This window comes from Glycine max, chromosome 9 (genome assembly GCF_000004515.6).
Source record: "Glycine max cultivar Williams 82 chromosome 9, Glycine_max_v4.0, whole genome shotgun sequence".
Lineage (NCBI taxonomy): Eukaryota > Viridiplantae > Streptophyta > Magnoliopsida > Fabales > Fabaceae > Glycine > Glycine max.
The window spans coordinates 41,758,417-41,772,929 of record NC_038245.2 but is presented as its reverse complement, the minus strand read 5'-3'; the positions used below and the strand labels follow the sequence as shown (position 1 = coordinate 41,772,929).

Below are 14,513 nucleotides of genomic sequence, written 5' to 3'. Positions count from 1 at the left end.
ATACATGTACATTGAAAAACCAGTCTGTTGTTATACGAGATTTTCGTGAGTGTAATTTCATTTTCTAATTATTTATTTTGCTTCCCCTAATGAGTTTTACACCTTTAACATCTCTATGTACAAGACAAAAAGCAGCATTAAACAAAAACATATACAAAACAGATTACACCGTGCATCAATATCTATTTTCTCTTCTTTTCCTCTTTATCTCTTTCAAGTGTAACAGGAGCTGCTGGTATGCTGAACCACCATTCCTTTAATCTCCTCGTCAATCTCTCAGTGCTAGCTTTTCTTGGAGGTGAATATCTTGTAAATATCTCCAAGAAGAGTAGCAGAACTATGCATTTAGTAGGCAAGAAAGCCAAAATCAAGGCTGTTGATAGAAGACCAAAGGCTAACTTCTCCGTGGCCTGATTATCATATAAATGGAACCAAGTATTATAATGTGAGTGACACTCAAGTTTGCAATGAATATTGAATAAAATTCTCAAAATAACATTTTAACAAGTACATACATGCTTCTATCTAGACAAAAGTTGAAGAGTTTAATTTTAATAGGCTTAGTGTAAAAGTTTTTACACTATCAACCAATTAGAGATATGGTTTTTAAGGTAGTTATTATAAAATTAACAAACTTATTATAGAGGACAATTTATAATTTAGTGACAGTGTAAACAGTGTATGTATTATTTATTCAAAGCTAAATATCAGAAAAAGGGAAAGAATGAGAGCACCTGAGGGAAAATGGACAGCAACAAGCCACGGAACTTGAGCAGAATTACGTTACCATCTTGGATGAGCTGTTCAGCTTGAGTGACAGCATTCTGAACAGCCAAAAGTTGTTCCATTGTATTCATTGGTGGAGGGGCAAGTACTTTAACTTCAGGAACTGACCTACCTTGGCTAAAACATCGAGTAATTATCATGAAAACTGCAAGTAACACAAGCACCAGCGCTGCTGCATAGCCAAGCCAACCCCTACAATAATCAGATTATAAGTTTTCGAAAGAAGGGAAGTCTATCATCATAACAAGTACCAAAAAGAATGTTGAAAATGAGAACTAAAGGGTGTATTTTGTTTGACAAAAACATTTTCTGTTTTCACCATTTCTTGTACAATATTTTGAAAATATGAAACTAAAAGAAAACAAAGCGACATTTTTGAAATTGTAAACGTAAACAAAGAAAAGAAAAATGTTTTCTCAAATCCAACAAATTCTAAAGTCTTCAGTATTTTTTTTTCTCGCATAAAATATTTGGAGTTTCATATATTAACAAGAAAAACTAAATTGCATCATGTGAAAACATATACAAAAACACTGACTAGACAATAAAGAGATACCCAACAACTTTTATTATTAAAATAGTATCCATATCAAATCATCCTGAATTTCCCCCCTCAATTACTTCTCTAATTTCTATAACAATTTCATAAATTTCCATAAAAATTATCTTGCTTCTCTCCCGTCTCAACAAAAAAACAGGTCAATTGAATACTGATTGATCTTAAAAAGTTTTACCTGTAGATGATGTAACTGAAAAACAAACAAAACACTAAAGACTTCCGTGGATCATCCCAATATGCCAAGGACTGAAGAGACTTCGCAAGTTCATTTAGAGGAAAAAGTAACTCCTGAAAGTAGATGAAATGACAAGTATCAGAGTCAAAGTAGGATAATTCTTGGAAACCAGGTTAACAATTCTAAAATTGATTATTATACGATTCGGCTTCATTCCATTATTATTACGTCATTTTAGGAAAAGAGAGAAGTTGTACACTGCCTAATGCACACTACATGATCTATTCAGGCTTGCATGTTTATGGATTTTCCTGTGAAGAGTAAGTAGGATCCACAATCCAATGTATCTTCACAAATTACAATCAAAATGCAATAGCCTTTTATTTTATATTCACCATTAAAAGTATAACACTTTGACTAAAGGTTAAAGAGGATAATAAAATAGTACCTTCATGACAGCCAAATTAGTGTCAATACCATCAACTTTAACACCATCAACTGTGGCTTGTGCAGATATGACCTTTTTATGATTGTTCTTAGATTCTTTAACCGCTCTTTCCAATTCAGTCATTTCTCCAACAGATATTTCACCCACAGCAATCCTACTCTCATTTGAGTTGTTTGAACTTGCTCCAAATACAAATCCCAAGTTAGAAACCATGTCCAAGGCTGATATAGAATACATTCCACTTCCACCCTTGAAATCATTTTCATGATGTGACTCTCTTAAGTTTGGCATATTTGCAAGGGTTTCTAATATCAAGTCTCCACCCGGAAGCTGATCGCATAAATTAAACATGAGAAAAGCATCATCCTGTATAGGAGTCGTGGAACTAATATCTTGAATGGCTTGCAAACGCAAAATTCCTAAAACAGCCTTCCAAAGCGCTTCATCCCGTGCAACCCCTTTAAGTTTATACTTGCTTATGAATTTGTGAACATATAGAATCTCTTGGATGATAGCTAGCCAATAATCACGACGAGCGTGACCTTTAAGTTCTGGAAACTCTAGTACAACTGGTTCTGATCTACAAGAAAAGTACTTTTGAAAGTTGATGGCAAAATAAATTTTCAGCAGTTATCTATTATCTAAAAAATAATTGTGAAATTACTTACAAGGATGATGAGCTATAGAAGACTGCCTTGTCAAAAAGTCGGGTACCCCATGGTCCAGTCAACTCAGGTTTAACAACTTGTTTAAGATCTTCTGATAAGTCATATCTTTTTGGTTTGTCATATGATACAACACGGAGTGCTTCAAAATGAAGTGCATGATCTGTCAAGATTAACCTTCCTGCATCATGCCACAAAGAAGTTTTGCAAAAGTTAAGGGTAAACAATGCATATTTCTACTTTATCACCAAGTGTATATAATAACTTGGCAGGAAGAAGTGCATGATCTGTCAAGATTAACCTTCCTGCATCATGCCACAAAGAAGTGTTGCAAAAGTTAAGGGTAAACAATGCATATTTCTACTTTATCACCAAGTGTATATAATAACTTGGCAGGAACATATGCTCAAGAAAGATGGCAGATAAATGTATCTTTTTCGCACACTTACCAGGCCATGTGGATATTCCTACATGCTCAAGGACTGGCTGTGTTGTGACTGTTCCATCAACCTCGAGAATCTTCTCGCCTTTAGAGGATCTTACAGCCGCCAGGAGAGACGACTCTGAATTGCTCTTCATTTTTCTTACAGCTCTGTGAAAATTTTTAAAAAATATTAAATAGTTTACACAAAATTTTTTTAAAAAAAGTGCATACAGAAATAATACAACAAAATTACAGACTGTAGAATCAGAAACTGAAGCAGATATACAGAAACTCAACCTTGGAAATTAGCAACATAAAGTACAAACTAAAATCTAAACTGAAAATGTTGTTCAGTCATTTTGGCGTGTGATTAGAAGCAATGAACCTGGACTTCAGTCCACAAGCCTGTCTGGCAGATAGCCCTCACATTTATGTGCACACACTAACCTAAATTTTCAGTACAAACTTAATAGGGTGCTCATGCATTAATAAAGGGAGAAGGGCTTGCTCAAAAAATAAGTTTGACTGTTTTTGAGTCTAAACAATACCATCCCCTTTTCCAATTGTTAAAGGAACCCAGAAATGAGTTACAAGTTTTCATAGCGAGAGAGAGATGGGAAAAACAGAGAAAGCAAAAAAGAATGCTTTGGAACTCTTTGTTGAATTATAAACAAAGAACCTACGGAGAAAATTCCCCTTGTAAGGATTTTCCCTTTCTACAGCAGAACTAAAGCTCAGTTCTCAAATGATGCCAAAACTGAATGCCCTCTCCTCCTATTTAAGTATTTAACCTAGTTCCCTGCCTCTAACCAACAACTATTCTAACTACTAACTACTATCTGGCTCTATCATGTTGTGAGAACTCTAGGGCTTGGCACAAACATTAACTCTGAGGGTTCCGTAAATTTCTCTAAAACTACTTTTGAAAAATTGCTATTCAATTTTAAGTAGAACTAAAAGCCCCTAATGGATTTTTTCAATGCTATCTATGCTATTAAAGAAATATATGTATTCTAATAACAAAAGAAATAAAATACACAAGCAGAAGATGCCCTCCTAAAAATATGCTGATTAACATATGTTATTATTATTTGATTTGAAAAGTCTTCTTGGCTAAGTGCATGTAGCTACTTGTAGTGCACATAAAGTGGAGGGTATAATTGCAGAGGTGTTATGCCATTGTTTGATCATAACTATACAAAGCCCTAGTACTGAATTATATTTCATAGTGTTCCCTCTCTAGCTCCCTTTCCCTTTCCATGTCCTTAAAATATCATTAGGTATATGCAGAGCAGTACCATCTATATCCTTGTAAGCCCCTCCCACAGTTTCATTCTCTTCTAAATTCGTAGGATAGCGATTGCCGAAAATAGATGGGAGGGATTCCATTAAATTATATCAGAAAAATACAGGGCAGTAAAAAAATTATAGGGAACTAAAAGGAGAAAACTTAAATGTCTTCACCGTTTCTCCAGCCAGGGTAGCATCTGACCCAACTTTTTTTGCACTTCTCTCCTCCTTAAAAGGAGAAGTCAAGCCAAACACCATTTAGGCGAAGCTTTTGAAAATAAAAGTAGCTTTTAAAATGAACAAAGCCCAGAAAACACAGCTTCTGTAGAAGCTAATTAGAGGAGCTTCACCTTTTAAAGAGAAAAGAAGCCAAAAAACACTAGGTGAAACACTACCTAAGTAGAATTATATAAAACTAGATGAAGGGTGAGTAATCAATCTAAGCAGATGTATATCCAGCCAGATTCCTTTTAAAAATCAACAGTTAAAGAGATATACGTTCAGCAACTCCTACAAATATGTCCTATGCCCTGCCCCAAAAAAAATGAAGAAAGGAAAAATAAACAATTAAAAATAGATACATAAACATACACAAAATGAAGGAAAGGTGGCTTGCATAAAAGAAATTTGGAAGTCAGACAAAGGAGAAAGCTACAATGTATTTCAAGGTAAAGGTTGATACCTTTCTAGGCCAGTGAGGTACTTGTCATAGATGGGGAACTGAAGGCGACCATCAGTTGATGAACTCAGCACCTCAAAAAGATTTTCACTAATGATGACATTGGCAATGATAGGAATTGAAGGAGCTATTCGGCAGAAAGCTTCTAAACCAACAGATATGTCCTCATCGACCTTTTAGAAAAATTGAAGCCCATCAATACTCAGAAAGATCAGAGTACTAAAGACACCACAAACAAACCTATAATATAGTATGTATATAAGACGCAAGAATATAGATCATTAGGAGGACATACATTTTATATTTATTTGATATGCACATAACAAAGGAAACTAACAACATATCAAGTTCAGAAAGTAGGAAAGAAGAAATTTTGAGTATAATTTGTTTTCACCCATAAATATAAAGAGAAAAAATTAAAACACACAGAAAATCAGAAATATATTATTAGTTTAAGGATATTCTAGTTCTAGCTATTTATCAACCATATTCCACATTTTATTGTATAATAATGCCCACCAATCCCAACAACAAAAAGGTATTAGGTTATGCAAGATTCTATATATGATTCCAAAACTGTTTCCTGGTAAAAATCAATCTCAACACATTACTCCAAGAAAATCTCATTGCACTCTGAAAATCATACATTAGTTAAAGGTTGGCTGTCAGCAGCCGGGGTCTCCCAAGCTAACATCATGTCATATGTCAAACGCCGGAATGTTTTATCAAAGAGATGACCAGTCATTTGTGTTGTCAGGAAAAGTGCCTTGAAACAGCAATATTCCAATAAGTTCCTCGCATATCGTGATGAATTCTTCATAGAATCAGAAGCCTCTTGATTGAAGCTCTCCTGAAGATCACTTGAAGAGGTTCTAAGGATTCTGCATTATTTGTTTTTTATTATCGTTGAATTTCCAATCAAAATTATGAGCCATTGGGTCAAACAAAAAAAGTCAAATGTCCAATGCTACCAAATACTCAAACTAAATTTGAAACTGATTATGAAGCAACAATTGCCAAGAAAACAAGCTTAGATGCACAGAAATACACTTACTTTGAGCATCTACGAACAACTAGGTTTGCAACAGGAGAGAGCTCTCGTATAAAATTCTTCCCAGCAGAAGGAGAATTTTCCATCTCTTCAAATTCTTCATAAAAGTAACTCTTCTTGCCAAGCAACCATTTAAATGATCCTTCTTTAACCAGACCTTCAAGCATATTTCTGGTTTTGCTACCTACAGCCATATCTCTTTCCTCCCCACTATCTTATTGAGTTGGAAAACAAGATACCCAATACCCAATCTTTCTTAAAGTTCTTGCATTTACTGAAACATAAAAGTTTCCCAACAAAATAAGTCACACCAAATTGAATCCTCAAAACTATAGAATCAAACTACCAATTACCAGCTAAAAAGGCTCAACCTATCCAATCCCATCTGCATGACATATAGATATTACAGTTGATCAGACCTATAACTAATAGGCTACAAACAATTCTTACAATGGTAAATAAACTTGTCAATAAGCAGTTATGGAAGAAAGAATACAAAAAAAAATAAAATTAAACATCTTCCATCAGATAAAAATAATTTATAGAACTCAGCTTTTGAAAATTTTGTGCTGATATGCTGCAATTCGAGACTTAGGAGCGATGGTTTTCTTAATATTATGTTTTTGGGAAAGGAATTTGTATTTGGGATGGTTGGGATTTATGGCGGGTTATGCTGGTTTTTGCTTAAATGATTGTTTATTCCTAAAAAAAATCATCTAAGCTTTTGGAGAAGTCGAAAAAGAGAGTTTTTATAAAAGTTGAAGAATTTGAAGAACATAAGTTGAATTATGAAACTTTTCCATAGTCGTGCAAATTCTAAGATCTAAGCACAAGTGGCAATGTGCCATTAACCCACAAAGCAAAATCAAACATGCAAATTGAGGATAAACAAATCAAAGGGGGTGCACGACAAAAAGAGTGCTTAAGCAGCTTAACTATTTCAATTTAAAACAGCACATACACAAACACACAATTAAAATTCCACTTGCAGAAACCCATCAATGGCCACCATGATCCCAAATTCATACAAAATAAATGAATTAGACACAGATGAGCCCAACAAGCAGGACCGAACAAAACCCAAGTGACCTACCTACCTCTAAGTGCGTAAAAATCTCAAATTTGGAAAATCTGGTAACTAGAAATTGCGAGATTCTCCACAATCTCAGATAGCGAAGGGATTGTAAACCAACCCATTTCCATGAACTCTGGGTCTGTTGGGACACAAATAGGAGCCCCCGTGCAGTGAAAACTCTATCTTTTTTTTTTTCTTCTATCAATTGTGAAAAACAAAAAAAAAAAATTGAGGAAAAAAACAATTTGTAGATATTTCATTTTATGAACACCACAAGATTTTATTATTACTACTATATCACAATTTACAACACTTATTCATACCGTTGACGTGTCACCACCCCTAGACAACAACGTGTCAATTCTCTAAACATCTTTATTCCGTGTAATTATTAGATAATAAGTCGCGTATTATTAAATTTTATAATGTCAAAAGTCACTTGTTTTATCACATCAAATTATTAAGTTTAATTTTTTATTTTTTCAACTAAAGTTTAAGAATTTTATTGTAAATTTAATATTTTATTTTTAATTTAATGTATTTAAAAAGGACATTTTAATCTTTAATTAATTTCTACTCTTCCTTATTTTAAATCTAATCTTTCCTCCATTTTATCAATTTTTTTCATTGTCATCACTTATCCGAGCAGTGACTCCACAAGATTTTGATTGCAAAAAAATAAAAATTAAACTTAGAGAGTATATTGCATTAAGATTTTAAAAATACTATTTTAGCATAAAAAAGTCTTATAAATTTTAAAAATTATATAGAAATATTATCACTTATAAGATTTCTTTACAAGATAATTTGAATTTTAATGAATGTATATCATAAGAATTAAAAGAATTTAAAAAGATTTTATAGATTTATAAGGTTTGAAAAGATGATGTAAATTTTTAAAAACATATTTAAAATTACTAGAGTTAGTAAAAAATAATAAGAAATAAGGTTTTGATAAAACAAAAAATATTTTTTTAATCTTTTAATAGCAATATTGAATTTACATTTATGTCCTGTTATACTAATCTTTCTTGCAATAACATTTTTTCATTTTCACTTTTGGATTTGAATAATAGATTTAAAATTATACATTGGTTTTCTGATTTTTTTAATTATTACAATTATTTTATGATAAATCTAATGACATGTTTAAATGGGGTACAATAATAAACATATACTAGAATAAAATAGTGGGGGTGGAAAATTGATAGAATGGTTATTGAATTATGTGGATGATGAAATTAAGGATGACAATCACAAAAATATTGTATCGAGTACATGATGGAGATAGTTACTATAAGAAAAACATGGTTAGTCTTAACACATAAGACAAACATTAATTTAATTTAGAAATAAAGGCAAAAGTCCAGAGTATGTTAAGTCTAGTTACGTTAAAGTCACATTGGATTATACCGAACAAATAAATTCCTAAGATTTTGATGTTAACAAAGTACAAATTATATGCATCAACCTTTCATGCTTAAGCTACAAGTTTGTGTATATCTCTGATATATAAGCAAAAAAACATGAACGAAAAGGTTTTAAACGAAAAATAAAGTATCATTCATTGGACGATACTGCTTCAGCGTCCAACCCTAAGAAGACAAGCGCTTTAGCACTTGGCTCACAGTACAAAAATAATAGAACAATTACTCAATCCTTAAGTACTAAAAACATTCACAAGAAAGTAACGTTCATAGGCTCGATAAGAAACTGACATCATAGCGCACAAAAGGAAAGATTTAAATTGTCTTGTCTTTTGACATTCTTAATTCCTTTTGTCTTATGTTGTTAATGTTTTCTTTGATTCATATGATGAAAGTTAGCTCTGAGCACTAGGCAACACTATCAACTTGTACTTCTCTAAAGATATGATATACAAAGCATTTGTGGTCCCCATTTTTCTGTGCACAGTAGCGACCTTGTGTCAAGCACCAAAACTATTAGACAACGACTAGCTGAGATCTCTCAATGGATTAAAGCTCTGAAGTCTATATAAAACTTTAAGATGTTCGTGTTAAGGTGGTCGAATAACAAGAGAACATTCATGAGACAAAATGACAAAATAACAATTGATTAGAATACATTTTCTATCAAACATATATTGTTTGTGAAAACTAGGAGTGACTTAATTAGTAACAAAAATACTTGGGTCTTAATCTCTAGGGGAGATTAAGTGTAGTGCCAAGAATGACCTAGAGAGTACTTGGTGTAGTTAGAAGTGACATAAAAAATACTTGGTTGTAATCAAATAATTGATTAATGAAACCCTTCAAGGTTTGAAGGAGAACTAGATATAGTTCAAGAGTTGGGGTGAATTAGTATAAAACCTGTGTGTTTTCTTTAATGCTTTTGTACAACTGGTTCTTTTTCTATAAACCACTTCTACACTACTATATCCAAGTTTTGCAAACTATTTTTAAGTACAATGTGATTTCGAACCCCTTGGATGAAATTCTTCGTCCATTGATATCTGTTTAAGAAAAGTTTTTTAACAAACTAAGTTTTATCCATTATACTATTTAATCCTCCCTTTAGTGTGTTTCAGGTACTCTTGAATAATATTAAAGAAAGAAGAGAACATATGTGATGAGAGGAAAAAAAATCTGTCAACCAATAGAAAAAGAAAAAAATTTAGCAAAATTTAAAGAATTTTGGTAAAATTGTTTGATAGATATTTTGTACTAAAAAGTTTAATGAAATCCATCAAAATCCTTGTTAAAAAAATCAATCGAAATTTTTATATTTTTGAATATCAAAAGACTTTTTATAAGTTATAAAAAATCCTAATTGAATAATATCAGGTTTTGTTACCTTTCTTAAAAAAAAATTAATTGAATACCATAATATTTATTTATATTATTTAAAAATATGATTGAATACCACAATTTTTTTTTTTATAAAAAAATATATTTTAAAATCCTTTAAAATTCTAATTCACCTCCTTAATTGTATGATATGATTAAATAAGTCATGTGACATTATATAATTAAATAATACATAACACACCACAATATGATTTATTTTAACGGTATACCAAAATAATAACCTTCTCAAAATCACAACAACATATTGATTTTCAAAACCACTAGCCCTCAACAATCAACACCACATCAGGACGTGTCTGGATCTGGAGTTTGCTAATACAAGATTGGCCTTAAAATCAAACTATTGATCATCGTTGTTATTTTGGTTCATCTTCTGATGTTGCCTCGTTGATAATGTGACTTTTTCACGAAACTATTAAAAAAAATAACTACTTAGGAAACTAGTGTAGCATGAGAATTATTTGCGATGTAGGGGTTGTTTTTGCCATGTCGGATTCAAGAAAGGCCATCCTAAGTGACGTCTCATTTTTAGCTTTTGTTCTTTTGCAGGAAATTCCATCACGTTAAAGTGTTGACACTCGTGAAATTTGTACAAGAGGCATCATCATGTATTTAGTATCAGGAGATGCCATCCTGCATGGAGTTTCCCATTATTTTCACACTTCGACCAATCTTTGCACAACACATGCAAACAAGAGGCGTCATACTGTATGTAGTTACATGACAGGGCCATTATGGCGTGACAATTTTTTTTTAATTTGTTGAAAGATATCTTGTTTTAGTTTATTATCATTTGTATCATTTATTTATTCGAGCTTTATAGGATCATGGGTCACTATAATCTCACTTAACTTTCTCTCTAAGTATTTAATGAAATATTAGTTCTAATTTAATATTAATATTTTGTATTTTTTATGTCAATTAAAATTAAATTTGATTAAAATTAGTAAATATTGATTTTATTTTTATTGTTTTAAAAAAATATATTTTTTATTTATATGAACTTTATAATTTGAATATGATGTATTGATTTTTGAGAAAAAAGTGTAAGCAAATAGTGAAATAGAAAAATACTTTGAAGGAGATAGGCCTATGTTAATGTTATTGCCAAAACAATTTGAAAACTTAAAAAATTAAGACAATATATATCGGGCGTGAATAAAAATACCTTAGGTCGATTATAAAAAAATAATTTATAAACAAAAAGAAGCAATAAAGTCTCTTTTTTCTTCCACGTTCATAATAGTATTAATGTCAACATCTACAACCAAAGACCAAATGCTAAGCATAAGAAAAAAAAAGAAAAAAATATTTTAAAAAATTACTGCAATTCCATCAAAATTATACTACAATTGTCACTGCAAGTATCCCATGATCCATCGTATAAAGTTCACCATGATCAACTGATCAACTTCTAGCCTCACTCCTTTAAAACCATAATTGGTATTTGATACAATTATAATTATTTGATAAAATACTAACTCAATTGTATAAATCAGTTAATATTTCTATTTTATAATTAAATTATGAAATATAAACATAATCATTATATATTATTATTATTATTATTAAGGAAAGATTCTTTTTTAAGAATTTTTCATTACCATTTAATTACAATAAATTATATAATTTTTTTAAATTACTTTAGTTAAAATATTAAAATATATTATACAAGTTACCAAACAATATATAATTTTAAAATATGGTTTTAAGAGCATGTACAAAATTTTAAAATAATAAAAAAATAGAAGCTATATGCAGTTAATAAAAAATGAGAATAAAAAAACCAACAATATAAAAGTAGTGAACAATTAATGTAGGTTAGAAAAAAAATTAAAATTAAAGAAATGGTTTAAGGGTAAAATTGTCCAATAAAATGTGGACATCAAATAAAATAATTTTAATTTTCATTATTAATAGTTATAGATATTTCTTAATTAAATTACATTTTTTATCAGCTCTTAATTAATGATCCATTTGTTTGAATTTATTTTGCTAAAAAAATACTTTTATGTTTTTTTATAGAAGAAAATTCTATCTATTAAAAAATTCTTTTTAACAGACATACCCTAAATTACTAAAACGTTATACTAATTAACACTTAATTTCATATTTATAATTTTTCATAATTAATAATTTGTATTGCCCTCTATCAATATCTCATAATTAAATAATTTTTATCAGCTCTGAATTAAATTACTAAAATTAATAACATTTTAGTAACTTTTTTTTTCTCTAAAAAATTAAATTACTAAAATTTTATTAATGTTACTTTATCAATATTATTTTGTCATCATATCTTTTAAAATCATGCAATGTACAATATTCTTCTTCTCCCATATTCATATATTAATGGCTAACTATTCAATATTAAATAAAAAGTTTTGGTTTGATTTATTTTTTAAAAAAGTTTGAATGAATAGGCAATTTAGTCCCTGAAATTGTACCCATTTTTCATATTAGTCCCTAACTTAATATTAACTTCAAAATAGTCCTTATCTTTGTATAAGTGTTGCAAAATAGTCTTTCCGTTAAATTTTAAAGTATCAATATTAGTGATGTCAATTCTAATGTCACATGGACTATCCAACGTGACATGACACGTGGACGTGCCTCTTAAAAAATGTCACATCATTTGATGATAACAAAACGAGTAAATAGACAATTTAGTCCCTGACTTTGTACCCGTGTTGCATATTAGTCCCTAACTTAATGAAAAATACAAAATAGTTCCCATCTTTTGCATAAGTGTTACAAAATAGTCCCTAACTTAAAAGATGCCAGAAATCGTGCTTAAAGTGTCCATGCATTGCGAAGGTTGTGTCTTGCACGATTTCTGGCGGTGCAGATTCCTCCTTAGATTCCTTGTCATCTTTTGATTCCTCTGATTTTTTCTCTTCTTTCTTTTCTTCTTTCTCTGCTTTTTTCTCCTCCACTTTGTTTTCCTCTAATTTTTTCTCTTCCTATTCAGAACACAAAAAAAAAAAATCAGAACCTGAAATGATACATTGATGGTAATTGAAGAAAAAAAAAGAGGAAAAAAGAATGATTATGCAGACCTCGCCCATTAGTGTTGACGACTACAAAGATAAGGTTGTTGCTGTGGATTTTTGGTTCTTTTTATTTGTGCAAGTGTGTGTGGGTTCTTTTTCGTATATATGCCTCAATTGGTTCAGAACCATCAGATTTGAAGAAGTCACTCATTCTATCATCATCAAATGACGTGACACTAAAATTGATCTCACTAACAGCGTTACTTTAAAATTTAACGGAAGGGCTATTTTGCAATACTTATGCAAAAGATAGGGACTATTTTGAATTTTTCATTAAGTTAGAGACTAATATGCAACAGGGATACAAAGTCAGGGACTAAATTGCCTATTTACTCGTTTTGTTATCATCAAATAACGTGACATCTTTTAAGAGGCACGTCCACGTGCCATGCCACGTCATCCTTTAGTGCCACATTGGATAGTGCACGTGACACTAAAATTGACCTCATTAACAGCGTTACTTTAAAATATAACGGAAGGACTATTTTGTGACACTTATGCAAAGATAGAGACTATTTTAAATTTAACATTAAGTTAAGGACTAATATGCAAAATAGGTACAATCTCATGGACTAAATTGTCTATTCACTCAAAAAAGTTTGATCTGATCTAAGCCTAATGTAAGTTAGGTCATAAGGCTAGATCAAGTAATTTAACCTATTTCTACTTCTATTTGCGGGTTCAAATTTAATTATCCTACATTTTTTTAAAATTAATTTAAAATGATAAAAGTATAAGTAATATTTTTTTTACTAAACAATACTTATTTAATTTCATTATAAATCAAATGCTCAATACAAGAAATTACACTATCAATAAATAGAGGCTAGGGAATTATGGAGCCACCCTTGCTAACTCATTAGTAACTCCATTAGCTTACATTTTAACAAATCTTATTTCATAGGATGGATAAGTAACTAAAATCTTTTTATCCTCACAAATTATTTCACAATTCTATCAAATTCTCACATGTAGTATTTATTTTGTCAACTACCATTTTATAGTCTAATTCAAATATTACATGATTAAAAATCATTCCAGCTACAAAACAATGAGTTGGTAACATACCCCATGTTTCATCTTCTTGAACTTTCATGCATGGTTGTATCATCCACGATGTTATTACCAAAATCAATCTTCCTTGATCATCAAAAAACCAACTCCAGTGGTATTACGAATTATATGAAAGTTAGAGTTCACATTGCATTTGGATCATCCATATTCTAGTTTTCGCCAATCTTCAATTATGCAGTTTCAAAAGAAAAAATAAAAAAATGTGTTGTTATAAATTAGTTTTGTAATTTCTAAGAAAATTTTATTAACAACAAAAATATGTGTTGTTATCAGTATTAATTTTCACTTTGATTTTTTTATAAAAAGAGAGAAAAATATTAAAAGGATTAATATAGTCGCGGTAACCCATGAAAAAATAGTGAATAATAATGTGGGTAAAGATTCATTACTTGTATTCCTTGCTGAT

At 30.5% G+C, this 14,513-nt stretch overlaps 1 protein-coding gene across 4 annotated transcripts; it reads right to left on the bottom strand.

Annotated features, from left to right (window-relative positions):
* Window positions 1-46: 46 nt before the first annotated feature.
* LOC100778964 (uncharacterized) lies at window positions 47-7,426 on the bottom strand. Of its 4 annotated transcripts, none has more exons than XM_003534119.4 (10): window positions 7,175-7,426; window positions 6,081-6,351; window positions 5,673-5,907; window positions 5,030-5,199; window positions 3,083-3,225; window positions 2,637-2,814; window positions 1,969-2,548; window positions 1,521-1,633; window positions 735-978; window positions 47-410 (listed from the first exon to the last, which is right to left on the bottom strand). In XM_003534119.4, exons 2-10 carry the CDS (start codon window positions 6,269-6,271, stop codon window positions 183-185), a joined length of 2,082 nt encoding a protein of 693 aa, XP_003534167.1. In that variant the 5' UTR covers window positions 6,272-6,351; window positions 7,175-7,426; the 3' UTR covers window positions 47-182. The 4 variants fall into 4 exon arrangements, with proteins under 4 accessions (XP_003534167.1, XP_040860951.1, XP_040860952.1 ...); XM_041005017.1 differs by having other exon boundaries at window positions 6,081-6,462; window positions 7,175-7,413; XM_041005018.1 differs by having other exon boundaries at window positions 7,271-7,404.
* Between the last annotated feature and the right edge of the window lie 7,087 nt (window positions 7,427-14,513).

Excerpts from the sequence above, each read along its gene's own strand:
- LOC100778964 (XM_003534119.4), bottom strand. The coding sequence starts at position 6,271 with ATGGCTGTAGGTAGCAAAACCAGAAATATGCTTGAAGGTCTGGTTAAA. Across the intron at positions 5,908-6,080 it reads GTTGTTCGTAGATGCTCAAA|AATCCTTAGAACCTCTTCAA; the intron begins GTAAGTGTATTT and ends CAAATAATGCAG. Across the intron at positions 2,815-3,082 it reads AGGAATATCCACATGGCCTG|GAAGGTTAATCTTGACAGAT; the intron begins GTAAGTGTGCGA and ends GGCATGATGCAG.